The sequence below is a fragment of the Nothobranchius furzeri genome, chromosome 12, assembly GCF_043380555.1.
Source record: "Nothobranchius furzeri strain GRZ-AD chromosome 12, NfurGRZ-RIMD1, whole genome shotgun sequence".
Taxonomy (NCBI): Eukaryota; Metazoa; Chordata; class Actinopteri; order Cyprinodontiformes; family Nothobranchiidae; genus Nothobranchius; species Nothobranchius furzeri.
In genome coordinates, this window is record NC_091752.1 from 72,084,092 (window position 1) to 72,101,591 (window position 17,500).

At 48.9% G+C, this 17,500-nt stretch overlaps 1 protein-coding gene across 1 annotated transcript in view; it reads right to left on the bottom strand.

Annotated features, from left to right (window-relative positions):
• Positions 1-15,510, bottom strand: part of nfixb (nuclear factor I/Xb) — a 293,764-nt gene extending 278,254 nt beyond the window's left edge. Inside the window, exon 1 of the mRNA XM_070543047.1 lies at positions 15,425-15,510. Coding sequence (XP_070399148.1) covers positions 15,425-15,442 — 18 coding nt within the window. The 5' untranslated portion in view covers positions 15,443-15,510. The remainder of the gene's footprint in view (positions 1-15,424) is intronic.
• Between the last annotated feature and the right edge of the window lie 1,990 nt (positions 15,511-17,500).

A 17,500-nucleotide genomic window follows, 5' to 3' on the forward strand; every position in this document is an offset into this window, starting at 1 on the left:
TATAAAGTGACTAAAGTGTCGTCTGTATAAAAGTTAAATAAAAGGAGAGGGATTATCGGGGGATGGTCTTATCTGCTGGAGTTAAAGAGCAGAATGGCTTTGGGGACAAAGGTGGCTCTCCTCCTCTCAGGCCCTGTCCACACGTAGCCGGGGATCTGCCAAATCGTAGATATTTTTCTACGTTTTGGCCTGTCGTCCACACGAAAACGGATCTTTTTAAAAACTCCGGCTAAAGTGAAGATCTGCGTTTTCTCCGTTTTGGGTGTCTGCGTGTGGACGGACAAAACCGGAGTTTTAAGGTCCGCAACGTCACTTTCCACGACAAAAAACGCTGACATCACGTGTGCGACCTGTGTTTCCACTAGCCGACAGCATGGACGCCCTCAGAGCTGCGCTCTGTCACTACCCGATCCATCAATGGTCCAAGCGCTTTCTGCTTGTTTGGTTTTGCAAGCGGGATTACTGCTCCTTGCGGAAGACCACAGACGAAGGACGAGGTTAAGAACGGGGGAAGTACTGCCACCTACAGGTCTGGCATGTCCTTAACAACGTATTTATCCGGGTACGTGTGGACAGAGTTTGTTTAAACGCGGTGGTGTGGATGCAAGTTTTTGGAGGGGCGGGTATTCGTTTTTAAAAAACCCGGCTACGTGTGGACTAGGCCTGAGTCTTGCAGGAAGTGCAGCGTAGGCGTCGCCCAGAGGGGAGCCATTGAACTGCGGGGTGAAGAACGTGAGAGGGGTAGAGGAGGATTCTGGCTGCCTGTCTCAGCGCTTGTTGATAGAAACCTGAGCAAGAGTTCTGACAGGCAGGCCAACGATGTTGGAGCACACTGATGCAGTGTGCTGCAGTCTGTTCCGGTTCTGGAGGCTACGGGAGTAGAACCAGCAAGTGATGGAGGAGGTCATGATGCTTTCCAGGAAGGCACAGTAAAAGGTCATCATGACTGAGGAGCTGACTCCAAAGGAGTTGAGCTTCCTAAGGAGATGTAGCCGTTGGTGGCACTTCCTGAGAATCTCCTCTGTGTTAGCAGAGAATTTCAGGAGGTTGTTAAAGGTGGTTCCCAGATACTTGTACTCCTCCACTACCTCCACTGGCTTCCCGTGGATAATGGTGGTTACTGAAGCAGCCGGATCCCTCGGCCTCCTGCAGAAGGTCACCACCATGTCTTTGGTTTTGCTCACATTCAGTTCAGGTTTGGAGCTGTCCCACCACTCTACAGACTCCTGAAGAGCAGGCCCGTGGTGTTGTGAGGAGCCTGACAGCAGTGACAGGAGGACTGTATCATCAGCATTATTCACCAGGTGACAGTTGGGATGTGTGGATCTGCAGTCGTCGGTGTAGAGGATGTAGAGCAGGGGGAGAGCACACAGCCCTGGGGGGAGCCGGCGGAGGTGGAACGGAGAGACAGTTGTTGACCCGAACTGGTTAAAAAGTCCAGTATCCACAGGGTGAACTGGTCATCCAAATGAAACTGGGAGGAAAGTTTAAATGGTTTAAATTACAGATGTTTGTGAACGCTCTTTGTTAATCCCAGTTAGAGTTTGTTAAAGAGCTGCAACACAACCACACCTCCTAAACGCCTCGCCTCTGTCGGTGCGCCCCAGGGCAGCTGCGGCTACATCGTAGCTCATCACCACCAGTGTGTGAATGGATGAATGATACACTGAGAGGCGCTATGCAAGTGCGGCTCATTTCTCATGAACACCTGCTGGTCAGACTGAAAAAAGCTAACGGTGTTCATGAATTCAGGTGGAAGCGGAGTGAACGCAGCTCTGTGCAGCCTTCAGGCCGACGTTAACGGTGACTGCTCATCAAGGGCCTGTCTCATACGTGGAGGGTTGTGGGACAGTTGTTGTGTCCTTGAGCAAGGCACTTCACCCTACTTGCCTGCTGCTGGTGGTGGATGGAGGTGGCTTCTCTCATGGTGTCCCAGGGCTGCTGCGGCTGCATTATAGCTCATCACCACCAGTGTGAATGTGTGTGTGCACGGGTGAATGACTGTTTGGGTTGTAAAGCACCTTGGGGGGTTCTAGTACCCACCAACGACAGACTCTTAAAGCCAAGGTGTTTGTTTCCAAACCTCTCCCTGCAACCATTGTTTCCCGTAACAATAATGAAACGACTGCCGGCGTTCCTGCGGCCCATCGCCCAACGAAGGGGAAACGTCTGCCGCGTCAGAGCGGCCAGGAGGCCTGTCTCCTCCCGGGTTAGGGTCTGAAGTTGCTGCAGTTGCTCAGGTCCAGGTTCCAGGTCAGCCAGCGACCCAGATAGACTGAATGACCAGAACATTCTATTGCTGGGTTGTTCCTGCCCTGACAGCACGGTCCCACACAACGATGCCAGGATTCATCAAACGGAGAAGAGCGCCTCGGGCAGCCTGACATTTTCACACGTGGACCAGCCACCACAGAGTCAGTGATCTAAACCAGTTCTTCCCAACCCCGGTCCTCACTGTCCTGCATGTTGCCCTGCTGTGATTAACAGGCATCTGCAGCACTTGATGTCCTCCTGAGGAGGTGATGTATATCAGGTGAAAACATGCAGGTCAGTGAGTCCTGAGGACCAGGGTTGGGAAACACTGACCTGAAAGGTGCTGTTACACGGGTCTCTCTGAGCATAAACCTCTCCAGCTTCACTGCTTTCTGATGAACTTCAAGATCCTGGTTCTGGTCTTTAGGGCGGACTTGGCAGCACACTTTCAGCTGACGTTCACATTAATTCATTACTTTCTAAAGTCAAGTCTAGAATTGGGTTTCTATAGCAACAGGACATCCTTTAGTCGTTCTGCAAAGCAAACCTTGGTCAAAAAGATCCTTCCATCTTAGATCACGGTGACATCATTTATAGGACCGCTTCCCAAAAACTTCCTCATAAACGCCACGTCATTTATCACGCAGCAGCCCGTTTGGTCACTGCTGCCCCTTTCACTACTCATCATTGTGATCTGTACTCACTGGTTAACTGGTCATTCCTGCAGGATGTTACATCGGTACCAGTTCATATACAACACCATCGTCGGTAGAACCGTCATATCTTCACTCGTTACTCATCACTTCCAACAACCGGCACCGTTTACGTTCCAGTGACTTCATCTCTGAGGTTATTCCCAACGCTCACACCTCCTTCGGCCGCTCCTCATTCCAGTTTGCTGCTTCCAACGACTGGGATGAGCTGCAGAACCACCGAAGCTCCCTGCCTACATTCCATTATCTACCTTCAATAACTCATGGTGATCAACAGTTTCTGATCGGTGCTCCTGCTTCTGAGTTTTAAAGACTGTTTAGGTCTGTTCGGACCGCTCGTACGTGTTATATATGAGAGCAGTCCTTTGTCTTCATGTCCACCTGTTTTATCTCACCTGTGTCTCTTCGGTGTGAAGCTAACCACGTGTCTGTTGCTGCTGCCTCTGGGCCAGATCCTCGTTGAGAATGAGAACACTCATGCAGAACACTGCTGAGTCATTCCTATCAACTCAAATAAATAAATAAATAAAAAGGAATAAAAAAAACAACAGAAATAATGTTTTGTCTCAACATGTAGGTGTATACCTGTATTCACTGACACTCAGGCTTTCGTGCATCTCATACACGAAAGCCTGAGTTCTCTCAGGTAGGAACCAATGTGCGGTGCCCGGCCGGAGGCTGTAAATGAAACACAACATGGCGGGTGCGAGTCAGTAGGATATGAACTGAACCAGTTTATGCGCCGTCCACCCGCCTGGTGGAACTGTAGATGACCAGACATCGTGTAGGTCTGTGTGTAGATTAAAACTGACCATTTCTGGACGTTACATTAGAGCAGTGAATGACTTGTGAACCCTCTGGAGGCAGGCGTTGCAGATTAGCAGCGTTAGAACCTACCTGGTTACTCCACACACGTGTTTCGTGAGCGTTTTTAACTCAGAAGTTCCCCTGAAGGACTCAGTTGTTCATCCTTTTATCAGAACTTATTTAGAGCCTAAGAGGGTTAAATCCACCTTCAGTTTGTGTATGCACCCGTTGAGCACGCATTTAACCTTGTATTTAAAGATCGTTATGTGTTTTATGTTTAAAAGTGCAGCTATTTGAAGGCTGAGAAGTTATTATATATATGTTTAAATGGATAATTGTAATGAAATAAGCTTAAGAAAAAAACAAGACTTGGAGGTGGAAACATCCTGAGGTAGACGCCAACAATCCTGATGGAAATTTCTCCTAAACGTCTGTTCAAAGGGGCATTATGGAAGTGTGACAGCCAACACATGTATAGAAATAATAAATGTCTTCTTCATACATTCTCCTGCAATGCCCTGGTCCTGTAGAATGAGCCCTGGCATTTTTACTGTGATTGCCTGTTTTTCTGTAAAATCACAGAAAAAGAGAGATGCTCGGGTCGAGCAGGCTGCTTCATGCGCGTTCACGCTCAGGCATCGCCCGTAGCATTTGCTATCCGTAGCTTTAGCAGCAGAGAGAGAGGCAGTGCCACTTTGTCGCTGTTCCTAACGCCTAGTGACAAAGCTAGCTACATTTCTGAGGACCCTTAGCTACTTTCTGTAGAACTTTCTTCTAGATATTTCCTGCTAATTAGCAACAAAACAGCCATTTTCGCTCCGAACCGTTCTTTGGGTTGACGTTGTTTCAGCTGTCATCAAGGATATAAATGTTACAGATACTGTGAATGTTACTAGAGTGTAGCTCACCTAGTAAGATGTCTGACTCTCATGCAGAAGACCTGGGTTTGATTCTGGATGTGAACATAGTTCATTTAGTTTCTGTTTTACATTAATGGTATATGTTTACAGTAAGATGCCCAAATTTTCATTTGAGACTCGCCGAACGACATTGAATTCACAGATAAAAAAGATGTGGGTTCAACTTTCATTTTGGAACCATTTTTCAAGCAAGGGAAGGGAATGATCTGAGCATGCAGGAGGACTGACCCATCATAAACCTTTGTCGGCTGTGCTGAAGAGAAAGCTACAGAACCACATTATTTAATTAATTAGCTGCACGTTCTCCTGTCTTCTGTCCACCGGGCCACACACACACACACACACACACACACACACACACGCCATCCAGACGGAGGGAATGGTCGTTTGCCAGCCATTCCCAGAGTGCGCCCCTCTTTCTGCCCCCTGGAGCACCGTATAACCCTTCCATCCTGCACCCCCCTGGATGAGGCCCCTTCCTGGCTGCCATCCCTCCCACTCTCCCACTTCCCTCCCCCACTCTCACCCCACTCCCACCCAGGCGGAGGGCCCAGCTCTGCCCTACATAGCAGCGAGCGCAGCAGGCTGGCGCTGAGCGGAGCCCTCGGGTTTACAAACTGTGTCAGGCCTCGAGACGCTCCTGTGATCAACAGCAAAGCGCCGCATGAGAAAAGAAAACGGCGGCTGCTGCCCAGAGAGCCGTGTGATTGATGTTGTCAATATGTGAGCTCTGGAATAAATTAGCTCTCTGATATGATCCACACTGTGGATGTTTGTGGTCAGAAAACGAACGATAAAGGTTCAGAGACAGACGGTGAATAAAAGCTTCGTGAGAACGCCACCGCCCGAAGACGAGGTGAGTGTGAGCGGCCAGAGGGCCGGGTTCATTCATCGTGGCCTTAATCACATTCAGAGCCACCGCCTCGGGGGAAACCAGGTCTTAATTAAAGCTGTCACCTCTGGGACAAGCCCCAGATATCTGTGACAGAGGCCGTCATTAAATCAGCCAAGCCGAGGCGCATTCAGGCGAACTACTGCTGTGGAAGAAGTTGGATGAACTCTGATGACTGCATGAAAAACTCAGCTATGGAGCAGGACTGGTGTCGGTGGAGCCGTGGGATGAAGAGGGCCGACCACGCGCCCTCCAACAAAGTTAGTGTCTTACTGAGGGAGCATGAGTCCTCAGGTAACACCTTCCACAATAAAAGTCTCAAACACACACAACCAGTCACCTCTAGCATTCATTGACTTCCATTTATTTCAGTGACTGGATTATGCATAACCCTAACCTTAACTAAAACTTCATTGGCTACATAGTAGCTCACCCTCACTGGCAGTGTGTGAATGTGAGAGTGCATGAAAGCGTCTGAGTGCACTAAAAAGCATGATATAAGTTTGATGGTTTTTTTTATTCTTCAAACCAAACCTCTAAAACACATATGTCAGAGTCAAGGCCCGCGGGCCAGATGCGGCCCGCGGCGCATTTTTATGCGGCCCGCGAGATAACTATCAAAAATATATTAAAACTGGCCCGCTGGCCGATTTTACCGCAAAGACTACAACTTCCATGATGCTTTGCGGTGCCAGCGCGGAGCAGACGCGCCCCCTCCTTTGTGTTTTTTCAGCGCCTGCTGCCGGAGTCTGCAGCTCCGCTGTCTCGGACAAACTACACTCCTCTCACTCAGCGCCGAGTTCACTCAGCTGTTTTCTGACGTTGAAGCCCAGAAACGGAGATTCTAGCCGCTCAGTAATGTGTTCACGACTGAAAGACAAAGTTTTCCAACTAACGTCCAGACAGAGCTGGTATAACTCCAGCGAGCAGCGACACGCTCAAACCAGCACGACTCTGTGGCTGCTGTAGTTTTTATTTTTCCTCCCCGACACACAACAACGTGGTCAAGCTGCTCAGACATGTTCATCAGCACAAACCTATGTGAGCTCCTGTTGTCATCTAATGTTGTCATTATTATGATGAAGATGAACAAAACAACAGGAGTCTCCTCCTCAGCTCAGATCAACCCCATGATGCAGGTATCTGGCTGGAACAGGTGAGCATCGCAGTAAACCAGTGGAGCAAACTGAGCTTTAAATATGTTGGTTTGATGCTCTTTTTCTGCTCCAAAACATGAAAGTTAACAGGTGAGATGTTGCTTTTTCATTTAAGATAAAATGATATTTTTATGTTGTTGTTGGCCCGTGAGAAAAGATTTAACCTACAGTAAACAGGAAGTGGAAAGGCTGCAGATAGATGAATAGAATAGAAAATCCCTTTATTGTTCCTCAGTGGGGAAAGCTAGATGTCACAGCAGCGATGACACGTATTACAGGAGAAAAAAAGGAGAATAAAAAATAAGAAAAATGAATAAACAAGAAAACATAAATCCTGAATAGATTTATAAAATGCTGATTATACCACAAGTAATGAATACCACTGATGCCTTTTATTTAAAACTGACTTGCTCGTGTGTAATCTGGTTATTCCACATTCAATGTTAATGCAGAAATATGTTTGTTTCCACATTTAAAGGTTCTAAATTGCATACATGTTGATAAAGAAAATGTGCAAATTTGCGTCACTTTTCCAAAAATTATTAAGTTTGGCCCTCGACTCCGTCCCAGTTTCATTTCGGCCCCGTGTGAGTTTGAGTTTGACACACCTGCTCTAAAACCAACTGGTGAGCTTCTAACAAGCGACGGCCAAAAAATGTCCTCACTTTGTAGGAAAATGGTCCTGAGTATGTAGAAAGTACAAGGACACACACACACACACACACACACACACACACACACACACACACACACAATAACAATATTTATAATATTCTAACTTTTGTCTACATTTATTTTTCTACTCTCAACATTCCGATTTTCAGGTCAACGACCTTGTTGTTCACTTTATCTGCTTTTAATGGATCTTAATAGTTTTCATTTGGCCTTTTGTGTCAAAAACACCAACAGCTGATCGTCATGGCGGCTGCAGCACCAACAGCTGATCGTCATGGCGGCTGCAGCACCAGCAGCTGATCGTCATGGCGGCTGCAGCACCAGCAGCACGGTGGTGAGTTTCTTCAGCTACGACAAAGAGAGCAGCAACATAACAGACAGACACACGAGGAGCGTCCACCCTACCATCCACCAGAACCTGGCAGAGAAGTCGTAGCACAGCTGCCACCTGAGCCCAGGGTCGCTCTGCCGTTCCCACGCCATGTTCCCGCGCTGTTCCTCCCTACGCCACAGTCGTCAGGAGCCACTGATGAGTGTCTGCTCAGGAGGAAAACACCACGAGCCTCCAGGATGCTGCTGCACCGGCACTGATATAGAGGCTGTTTATTTCCTGGGTATATACTGTGTGTGTGTGTGTGTGTGTGTGTGTGTGTGTGTGTGTGTGTGTGTGTGTGTGTGTGTGTGTGTGTGTGTGTGTGTGTGTGTGTGTGTGTGTGTGTGTGTGTGTGTGTGTGTGTGTGTGTGTGTGTGTGTGTGTGTGTGTGTGTGTGTGTACTCAGAATGCCATGGAGGCCCTCTCTCTCCAAGCAGCTGTGCCCCTCGGTTCACCGGTACAAGTGCTCCAGCTGCCACGTGCACACTCACTGAGCCACCAGCTCTGGACCAGATACCGACGTGCACGCTGGTGTCAACGTGCACGCTGGCTACACTGTGCTCACACCAGCGTGCACGTGTGAAGACCCTGTCTGGGCTGCATGCATGATCTTGAGCATTGATGGAACAATGGGACGTTTGGGTTCCAGGAGGCCCAGAGCCAAGCTCAGAAGTCTGGGTCACGGTTCTGCCGGGCCGGCCGGCTCAGCAGGTTCTGTGCTGTCGTCAACGGTAACTCTGCTGCTCTTTCTTTCCCTGCATTGCTTTACACCTGAGGATATTTCACTCTGGGACAATGGAAACGACCTTTGACCCTTCATGACGGACAGGCAGCAACAGCTCCTCTGTGAGGTCAGAGGTCTCTCCTACTTTCTGTTTACACACACCTGTGTCTCCTACTTTCTGTTTACACACACCTGTGTCTCCTACTTTCTGTTTACACACACCTGTATCTCCTACTTTCTGTTTACACACACCTGTGTCTCCTACTTTCTGTTTACACACACCTGTATCTCCTACTTTCTGTTTACACACACCTGTGTCTCCTACTTTCTGTTTACACACACCTGTATCTCCTACTTTCTGTTTACACACACCTGTGTCTCCTACTTTCTGTTTACACACACCTTTATCTCCTACTTTCTGTTTACACACACCTGTGTCTCCTACTTTCTGTTTACACACACCTGTATCTCCTACTTTCTGTTTACACACACCTGTATCTCCTACTTTCTGTTTACACACACCTGTATCTCCTACTTTCTGTTTACACACACCTTTATCTCCTACTTTCTGTTTACACACACCTTTATCTCCTACTTTCTGTTTACACACACCTGTATCTCCTACTTTCTGTTTACACACACCTGTATCTCCTACTTTCTGTTTACACACACCTGTATCTCCTACTTTCTGTTTACACACACCTTTATCTCCTACTTTCTGTTTACACACACCTTTATCTCCTACTTTCTGTTTACACACACCTGTATCTCCTACTTTCTGTTTACACACACCTGTATCTCATACTTTCTGTTTACACACACCTGTATCTCCTACTTTCTGTTTACACACACCTGTATCTCCTACTTTCTGTTAACACACACCTGTGTCTGCAGCACCTGCTCTGACAGAGAACACGATCCTCGTCCCTCCCAGTTCTGACAACTGTCGCCACTCGTTACCGAAAGGCTTTACTCCAACCGGCAGACCCGTTTATTAATGAAGTAAATACTTATACAACAAATATGTGTGACGCACCGTGTCTCCGCTACTGAAAACATCTGCTGATGTCTTTATTTTCAGCTGAGAGGAGTAAGAATACGAGCTGGACTCATCGTAAAGAGGAATTACAGACAGGTGTGTTGGTGATTAAATGTTCAAATGGTTTGCCATAACCACAAAGCTGAATACAGGTGTTACATTTAGCTCTATTGTTGTTGACTTTCACAAGTCGCAGCCAAAACCTGGATTTTTTTTTGTTTTTATTTGTGACTCGTCCGTTACAAACACGGGTTACACCGGTTAGCCTATCGATCTTCTGTGTTGTGTTTGAAGAAAGGACTCGAACCGCCAAGTCTGCTGTAGACATGAAACAAACAAAAATGTCCACACACACACACACACTCTGATGTTAACAGAAAAACTAACTTGGTTCACTTTGAAGCGATACGATTTGATTACCAAACATTTTCAGAGACAGAATGAAAGCTGAACCTTGACATCAGGTCTTTGAAATTCCAGCACTTTCCCTGACTTCAAGCGCCCGTATGAAGGAACTGTGGACCTGATGGAGCAGCGTCTCCAGACCCGGCTGAGTAGTGAAGCAGACACGAATCTGTTGCTGATGAAAGCAGCAAAAACAAACGAAAGCCGTTTTCCTCCCAGGAACAACGTTTCACATGATGGTGGAGTTTATTTAGTCAGGCCTGTTGCAGCGCATAAAAGGAACGTCTGAGAGGAAAATGAGGTCTGCTTCTTTTGTCTGAGTTCTGGAGCGGGTCCAAAGGACCGGGAGATCCTATCTGGAGGGGTTGGAGCGACGTGTGGGCAGTTACACCAGCGAGGGATGCTGCTGCTCAGCATCCGTCTCTCCGTGAGACACCTGCTGGGACAGAGCCGTCCTCAGACTCCCGAGTGTTGATCCTGCTGGGAGTCCGCTTGTGTGTGTGTGTGTGTGTGTGTGTGCGTGCGTGCGTGCGTGCGTGTGTGCGTGTGTGTGTGTGTGTGTGGCTAATGGAGCCATATCCTGGAACGCTTGGCATGGATCTACATGTTAGGGGAGTTTAAAAGCACTTGGCAACGCTCTGCTGTGTGACCTTCTCTACCTCCTCCTCCATCCTCTCCTGGAGCCGTGGGGCCTGAATGCACCGGGACCGGGCGTTCTGTCTGGACCCACCACCCTGGTACTGGAGTGGAAGCAGCAAGCCCCGCCCTCACCCATCAGCACCACCCTCATTCTCCTTCAGCGTTCCAGCCGGAGCGTCTCCTGTAAGCCCAGGGCACTACTGGGTCAGAACCAGCGCTCAGAGGTTGGGAGGATCTCTGATCTTCACCAGGATTTATAAAAAATCCTGTTTGTGAGACAAGATCACACACACACACACACACACACACACAGAGAGAGAGTAATTTGTCTGCCCACTGGTTTCACTTATTCAGTTTCAAAAGGTTTCTGGGCACTGAATGCGTGTGTGTGTGTGTGTGTGTGTGTGTGTGTGTGTGTGTGTGTGTGTGTGTGTGTGTGTGTGTGTGTGTGTGTGTGTGTGTGTGTGTGTGTGTGTGTGTGTGTGGAGGTGAGAGAAACAACCGTGGCATTTTTTTGGCACACAGCTCTGCCCGCGTTGCCCAGAATGAGGAGGTTACCATGGCATCTGTGGGCACCTCATAAAGCAGACCATTGTTGGTGCTTCAGCGTGTGTGTGTGTGTGTGTGTGTGTGTGTGTGTGTGTGTGTGTGTGTGTGTGTGTGTGTGTGTGTGTGTGTGTGTGTGTGTGTGTGTGTGTGTGTGTGTGTGTGAGTTGCATGGCAACCACCTCTGGGCACCACCAGCACCAGTAAGAGGCTGAAACCTGCCTGCATACAAAGATAAACTCCTCTCCTCCAGTTTTATGGAGTTTTTCTTTCTCTTCCTGATTCGTATCGGCCGCTTTTTCTCGCGATGAGGTCACTTCCTCCTGCATCAGTCTGTCAGCACGCTGCAAGGACAACAGCAGAATCACAGCCCTGATTTATCGTCTCTACAGAAACACGTTTTCATGGCTGGACAGTTGCTATTGTCTCTGCTGAGAGCAGAGCTGTGGCACCAAGTGGTCCACTCAAGAGTGCATCAGTGTACAGCCGAGGCGTGTGCAGGATTTACACAGTACTTACTCTGTTGATGCTGCACGTATACCTCACTACTACCTTCTACTTGTACTCTGGTATATTTCTGAGTGCAACTAGAGAAGACAAAGAAGGAGAGAGGGAACACTGCTGATGCTTCTGGTCCGCTCTGGTCAGCAGAGATGATGCAGATCTGGGTCCAAACAGAACTCTGAGCTACTTCCTGTCAGAATCTGGACATGAAAACAAGACAGGGCAGAAGTAGGGTTACTGTAGGGCGTGTGTGTGTGTGTGTGTGTGTGTGTGTGTGTGTGTGTGTGTGTGTGTGTGTGTGTGTGTGTGTGTGTGTGGACACTGAAAGCTGCACGTGTGGGACTGGAGTAGAAAGTGTCGTCTGGCGCCCTCTACTGGCGAATATGAAAATTACAGAAATTCTCAAGGTTGATTTTTTTTAGCAGATGTTTGTTCTTGAAAACAAAACACAATTATTTTATGTTTTAGATCCTCGTTACTATTTTTTACAGTATCACATCTGTGTGTGTGTGTGTGTGTGTGTGTGTGTGTGTGTGTGTGTGTGTGTGTGTGTGTGTGTGTGTGTGTGTGTGTGAGAGAGAGAGAGAGACAGAGAGAGTGTATGTGCGTGCGTGTGTGTGTGTGCGTGCGTGTGTGTGTGTGTGTGTGTGTGTGTGTGTGTGTGCCTCGTTTGTTTCCTTCATTACTCTGAATTCCCAGTATGTTCCTGAACGTCTCCCAGTTCTAAGCTGGTTTTAGCTCCACTCTGAAAGTTGAACCTAATATTTTGTCCAAGAGAGGAAACGTGTGATCACAAATGAAAGCCAGGGTGATTCAACAGCGGCCGATGTAAACGACCAGGAAGGATGTTCTATCAGTCATGCACCCCCAGCGAGGAACGCACCTGGAGAACGGTACATGAGACAGGAAGTGGGCCTCTGACTGGAGCAGGGCTCATATAAGGGGCTCATTTCTGTGTCCGGAGGCTAAAATTCCCTTTTTGTTGTTGATTCAAGCAAAAACGCCTGAATTCCTGCACCACTGCTCCTGCTGCATGCCTCCACCTGATAGGCCACACGGTGCTGGTTCTGGTTTCCACTCAGTAATTCAGACGTTGTTTGGTTGCTGGATAATTCCTCTTTCTTTATTTAATCTGGGACATGGCTGACATCACCGCTCCGTTGTTTATCTGTACACAAAGCATGCTGGAGCATTTGATCCACACCCATACAGGATCATGTCAGCAGAGGCTCAGGACCGGGGGTCCTCCTGGACTGCGACCTGCAACGGGACGGACCCAGCGGATCCAAAACCAGCGACTGCATCAGACCCCCGGTCTTCCCCAGGGCAAGGATGTATGGAGAACACGCTCAGATCTTACAGCATTTCTTTGATAAGTAAATAAGACAGAAGTAGGACCACGAGTCGGTAGCTTCACATTTAAGCAGATTTACAAAGAAAAACAGGAAAGTGGAGCAGAAACAGATCTGGCCTCTGACTGCTGGTGAACGAGTCCCTGAGCCTCTGCTGACAACACCCTATATGGTTGTGGATCAGTACACGACCACTCCGGCATACTTTACCCATGAATGATGGAGACGTGGTCTAAGCCTGTCCCAGATTACATACATGAAGGAAGAGAAAGTAGGCAACAGCTGACACAACAAAACAAACTCATGTGAAACTGTAGAAAACTGCTGGTGAAGCACCAGTCTGACTTATTTATGGACAACCATCTCTGATGACTCATCAAAATCATTTGACAGTGCTAACTGATGCTAACTAGCCATGATGAGGCATTTGGCTCTCTACAGAGCTACACCTGCTGATGAGGCGTTAGGGTTAGGGTTGTTTCTGTCTGCAGCAAAAAGTAACCGACCCATCCAAGATGGCTGACTGTATAGTTAATTATGAATAAGATGGATTAAGCACGAATGTATTTAGTGTCTTTATTGTTAGTGGAGGAACAACAACAGTGGTGAGCTACCTTGGAGTCCTCCCCACACGTGTGAGTATGTAGTCTGGCCACGACCCACAGACAGAGCTAAGTTGTGGGGCGGGAGCTACCGTTGTCTTTCATACCGTCTCCACATGCTGTTGGACAGTTAGCAACATGATGTACTCACTGCTACAGATACCACCATGCTCTGTTGAAGAAGGCATAAATACATCATCTTCTAAAGAAAGGACTTAAGTAGCTCTCTCTGCTTTTGACTCGAAGACAAGTCCACATCTAAACAGTCCTGAGTTTATGCCAAAGCCGTTTCAAACAAGCCGTCACATCTTGGTTTCACCCAGTCGCCAACATCCCATCCACCAACCTGATAGTGCTGGGATAGGCCCACCCAACCAACAGAGCGCTGTGATAGGCCCACCCAACCGACAGAGTGCTGGGATAGGCCCACCCAACCGACAAAGCGCTGGGATAGGCCCAACCAACCGACAAAGCGCTGGGATAGGCCCACCCAACCGACAGAGCGCTGTGACTGGCCCACCCAACTGACAGAGTGCTGGGATAGGCCCACCCAACCGACAAAGCGCTGGGATAGGCCCACCCAACCGACAAAGCGCTGGGATAGGCCCAACCAACCGACAAAGCGCTGGGATAGGCCCACCCAACCGACAGAGCGCTGTGACTGGCCCACCCAACCGACAAAGCGCTGGGATAGGCCCACCCAACCGACAAAGCGCTGGGATAGGCCCACCCAACCGACAAAGCGCTGGGATAGGCCCACCCAACTGACAAAGCGCTGGGATAGGCCCACCCAACCAACAGAGTGCTGGGATTGGCAAGGCTCAAGATGGTTGGGGCCTGCTGAAGCTTTGATGGGGCGTGGCTAGACCCATGAGTCCAGATTTTTAGAACAAACCCAGCGAGGCTGATTGGAACCTTAAGCACAAATCACAACGTAAAACAATAAACTACAGGTAAAGGTAGAAGTTGATTAGACTCCTGTTTATTTGCCTTTATATTAAGTACCCCCCCCCCCCTCCCCATTGCCAGAGCCTCACCGAGAACCAGAGCGGTTCTGTGGACAGAATCACGTTTACACCAGTTACACCAGTTATTCTTTATTGGAAGGAAAAGCTCGCCTGAGTGTAGAGCTAGTGGCTCCGAGCTAACTCGAGGATGGGGACGGACCAGAAGGGTCTGGTGGACGAGCGACCTGAGAGGGTTCAGCCTGATTGTAACTCGTGTTTTCAGCCACCTGGACCTGAGCTGCCCCGCTGCCAAACACATGCCATGTTCAGCCTGGGCAGTGCCTCGGTGTGTGTGTGTGTGTGTGTGTGTGTGTGTGTGTGTGTGTGTGTGTGTGTGTGTGTGTGTGTGTGTGTGTGTGAGTGTGTGTGTGTGTGTGTGTGTGAGTGTGTGTGTGTGTGTGTGTGTGTGTGTGTGTGTGTGTGTGAGTGTGTGTGTGTGAGTGTGTGTGAGTGTGTGAGTGTGTGTGAGTGTGTGTGTGTGAGCATGTGGCTCACAGATAAACGCCTTAAATGAGACCCTCTCCTGCTCTGAATGCCTCCTCAGTTTGCTTACAAGGCCCGGGTGAGGCGGGGGAGGCGGGTGAGGCGGGGGAGGATTTTAGAGGGTTTTTATCTCCTCCCGTTCACACGGGGACATCCTATTATGGCTGAGAAGCTAAAAGAGAGGCCGCAGTCACAAAGGGTTAAAACCTAAGAGTGTCTTTTCCTGGCAGAGGGAGGACACCCCCCCCCCCCCCCCAGACATGTGGAAAACGGCTCCAAACAGATTTCAGAGCGAGGCAGGTGCCAGCTCAGCCATCTGCTTTCAGTTTTTACCTCCTCTCTGCAATCCATCCATCTTTCTCTCCTCCTTCCACCAGTCGGATCGCTTTGACAGCCTTCCCATCACGCGCTGGCTCTGTTTAGGCACCTGGAAGGAATTAAAAGTGAGGAGACATCAAATCAACCGGACGTTGAGGAAGTGGCGGACTGACGTCTCCAGAAAACACCAGCGTCTGAGTGTTATCGCACTAAATGCTCCTTCTATTAATAATAACTTGAGGTTTAGTCCTTTAAACAGTTAATTCTGTTCCCTCCCGTTTGTTTAGACAGTCATGACCTCACGGGACCAATCAGGACCAGGATTATTACGGCTGTTTGTCACGTGGCCTCATCAGCTGCTGGGCTTTATTTTATTGTCTGGATGTTAAAAACGATGAATAAATGAAATAAAACATTGTGTTTGGTGTTGAACGCAGCCTAACCCTCTCATTCCCTAACCCTCTCATTCCCAGTCCCAAAGCCAGACTGGTTTCACCAAACATACCCAGACCTGCGTTTCCTCCTGGTGATCGGACTCGGACTCGTTCTGGTCAAGTCGTTTGAAACGACTTCCACATCGAATCACTAAATCAATTAGAGTTGCTCAATTATTAGTTTGGTTAAAAATCTGAATATTTTATAGCTTTTTTTAATAAGTGATGACAACAAATTTTGCACTTTTTGAAAAACAGCACTGAAATATTTTCTTGATGTTTTTTTTTTTGTACTTTTGGTTTTGAGCTCATCAGAAGCTCGCCCAGAACCACGGGAGGCGTTTCTTGGGTCTGCAGCTCTAATGGTGGTCCGGGTCTCCACAGCCTCGTCTTGTTGCACTTGGATTAAAAATACATCCAATAAAAACGTTTGAGCGTGAAACCCCGTAAGCTGTTGCACAAGGGTCACATGACGGCGTTCTTCAGCTTTCTGGTCAAAAGCAGGAAAACAGCAGCTGCAGATGTTCCATGGAGCAAACCTGCAACTTGTGTGTGTTGGTTCAACTCCCGTTCAGCCTGAAGGACGGAGAACACACTAAACATCACCGTTCCTGGTTAAGATGCAGAAATATCTACTTTTAATGGGCAACTAACTAAATGGCTGCTGAAACATGTGAAAGTGAAAGCAGATCTTTGGCTGCTGTCCCTGCAGCTCCCTGCTGAGGAAAGAGGCCCGGCGCCTGCAGCAGCGCCCCGGGTCGCTGCTCTTCCTGGGTCAGGGTGCTAAATGAGCCCATCAGGACAAAGGTGACTTCTAAACGACTGGAGAAGGAAAGTAAACACGCCAGGTGACAAGATGGGATTTGCTTTGGAGAAGGAGGAAGTCGCCTGCAGGAAAACGGGGACCGGTAGCTTTCAGAGCGTTGGATCGTCTTCCTGTGGACAAGGCCGGATTAACCATATGGGCACCTGGGCACCCATGGCAAACAGGTCCTAGGTGAGGAATCAGATAAAGAGCAGCCCGAAGATCTCTTATGATGAACTAGGCCTGTAGGTGGGGCACGTTGGCGACCCCTTCCCATGGGCTCACCACTCGTGGGAGGGGCCAAAGGGGTCGGGTGCAGTGTGTGACGGGTGGTAGTCGAGGGCGGGGACCTTGGCGGTCTGATCCTCGGCTACAGAAGCTGGCTCTTGGCACATGGAATGTCACCTCTCTGGTGGGGGAGGAGCCTGAGTTGGTGTGTGAGGTTGAGAGGTTCCAACTAGATATAGTCGGACTCACCTCAACACATGGCTCTGGCTCTGGAACCAGTTTCCTTGAGAGGGGTTGGACTTTCTACCACTCTGGAGTTGCTCCCACCGAGAGGCGCCGAGCAGGGGTGGGCATACTAGTTGCCCCCCATCTTGGTGCCTGTACGTTGGGGTTCACCCCAGTGAATGAGAGGGTAGCCTCCCTCCACCTACAGGTGGGGGGACGGGTTCTGACTGTGGTCTGAGCTTATGCACCAAACTACAGGTCAGACTACCCAGCCTTTATGGAGACCTTGGAGGGGGTGCTGGAGAGCGCTCCTTCTGGTGCCTCCCTCGCTCTGCTGGGGGACTTTAACGCTCACGTGGGCAACGACAGTGAGACCTGGAGAGGTGTGGTTGGGAGGAA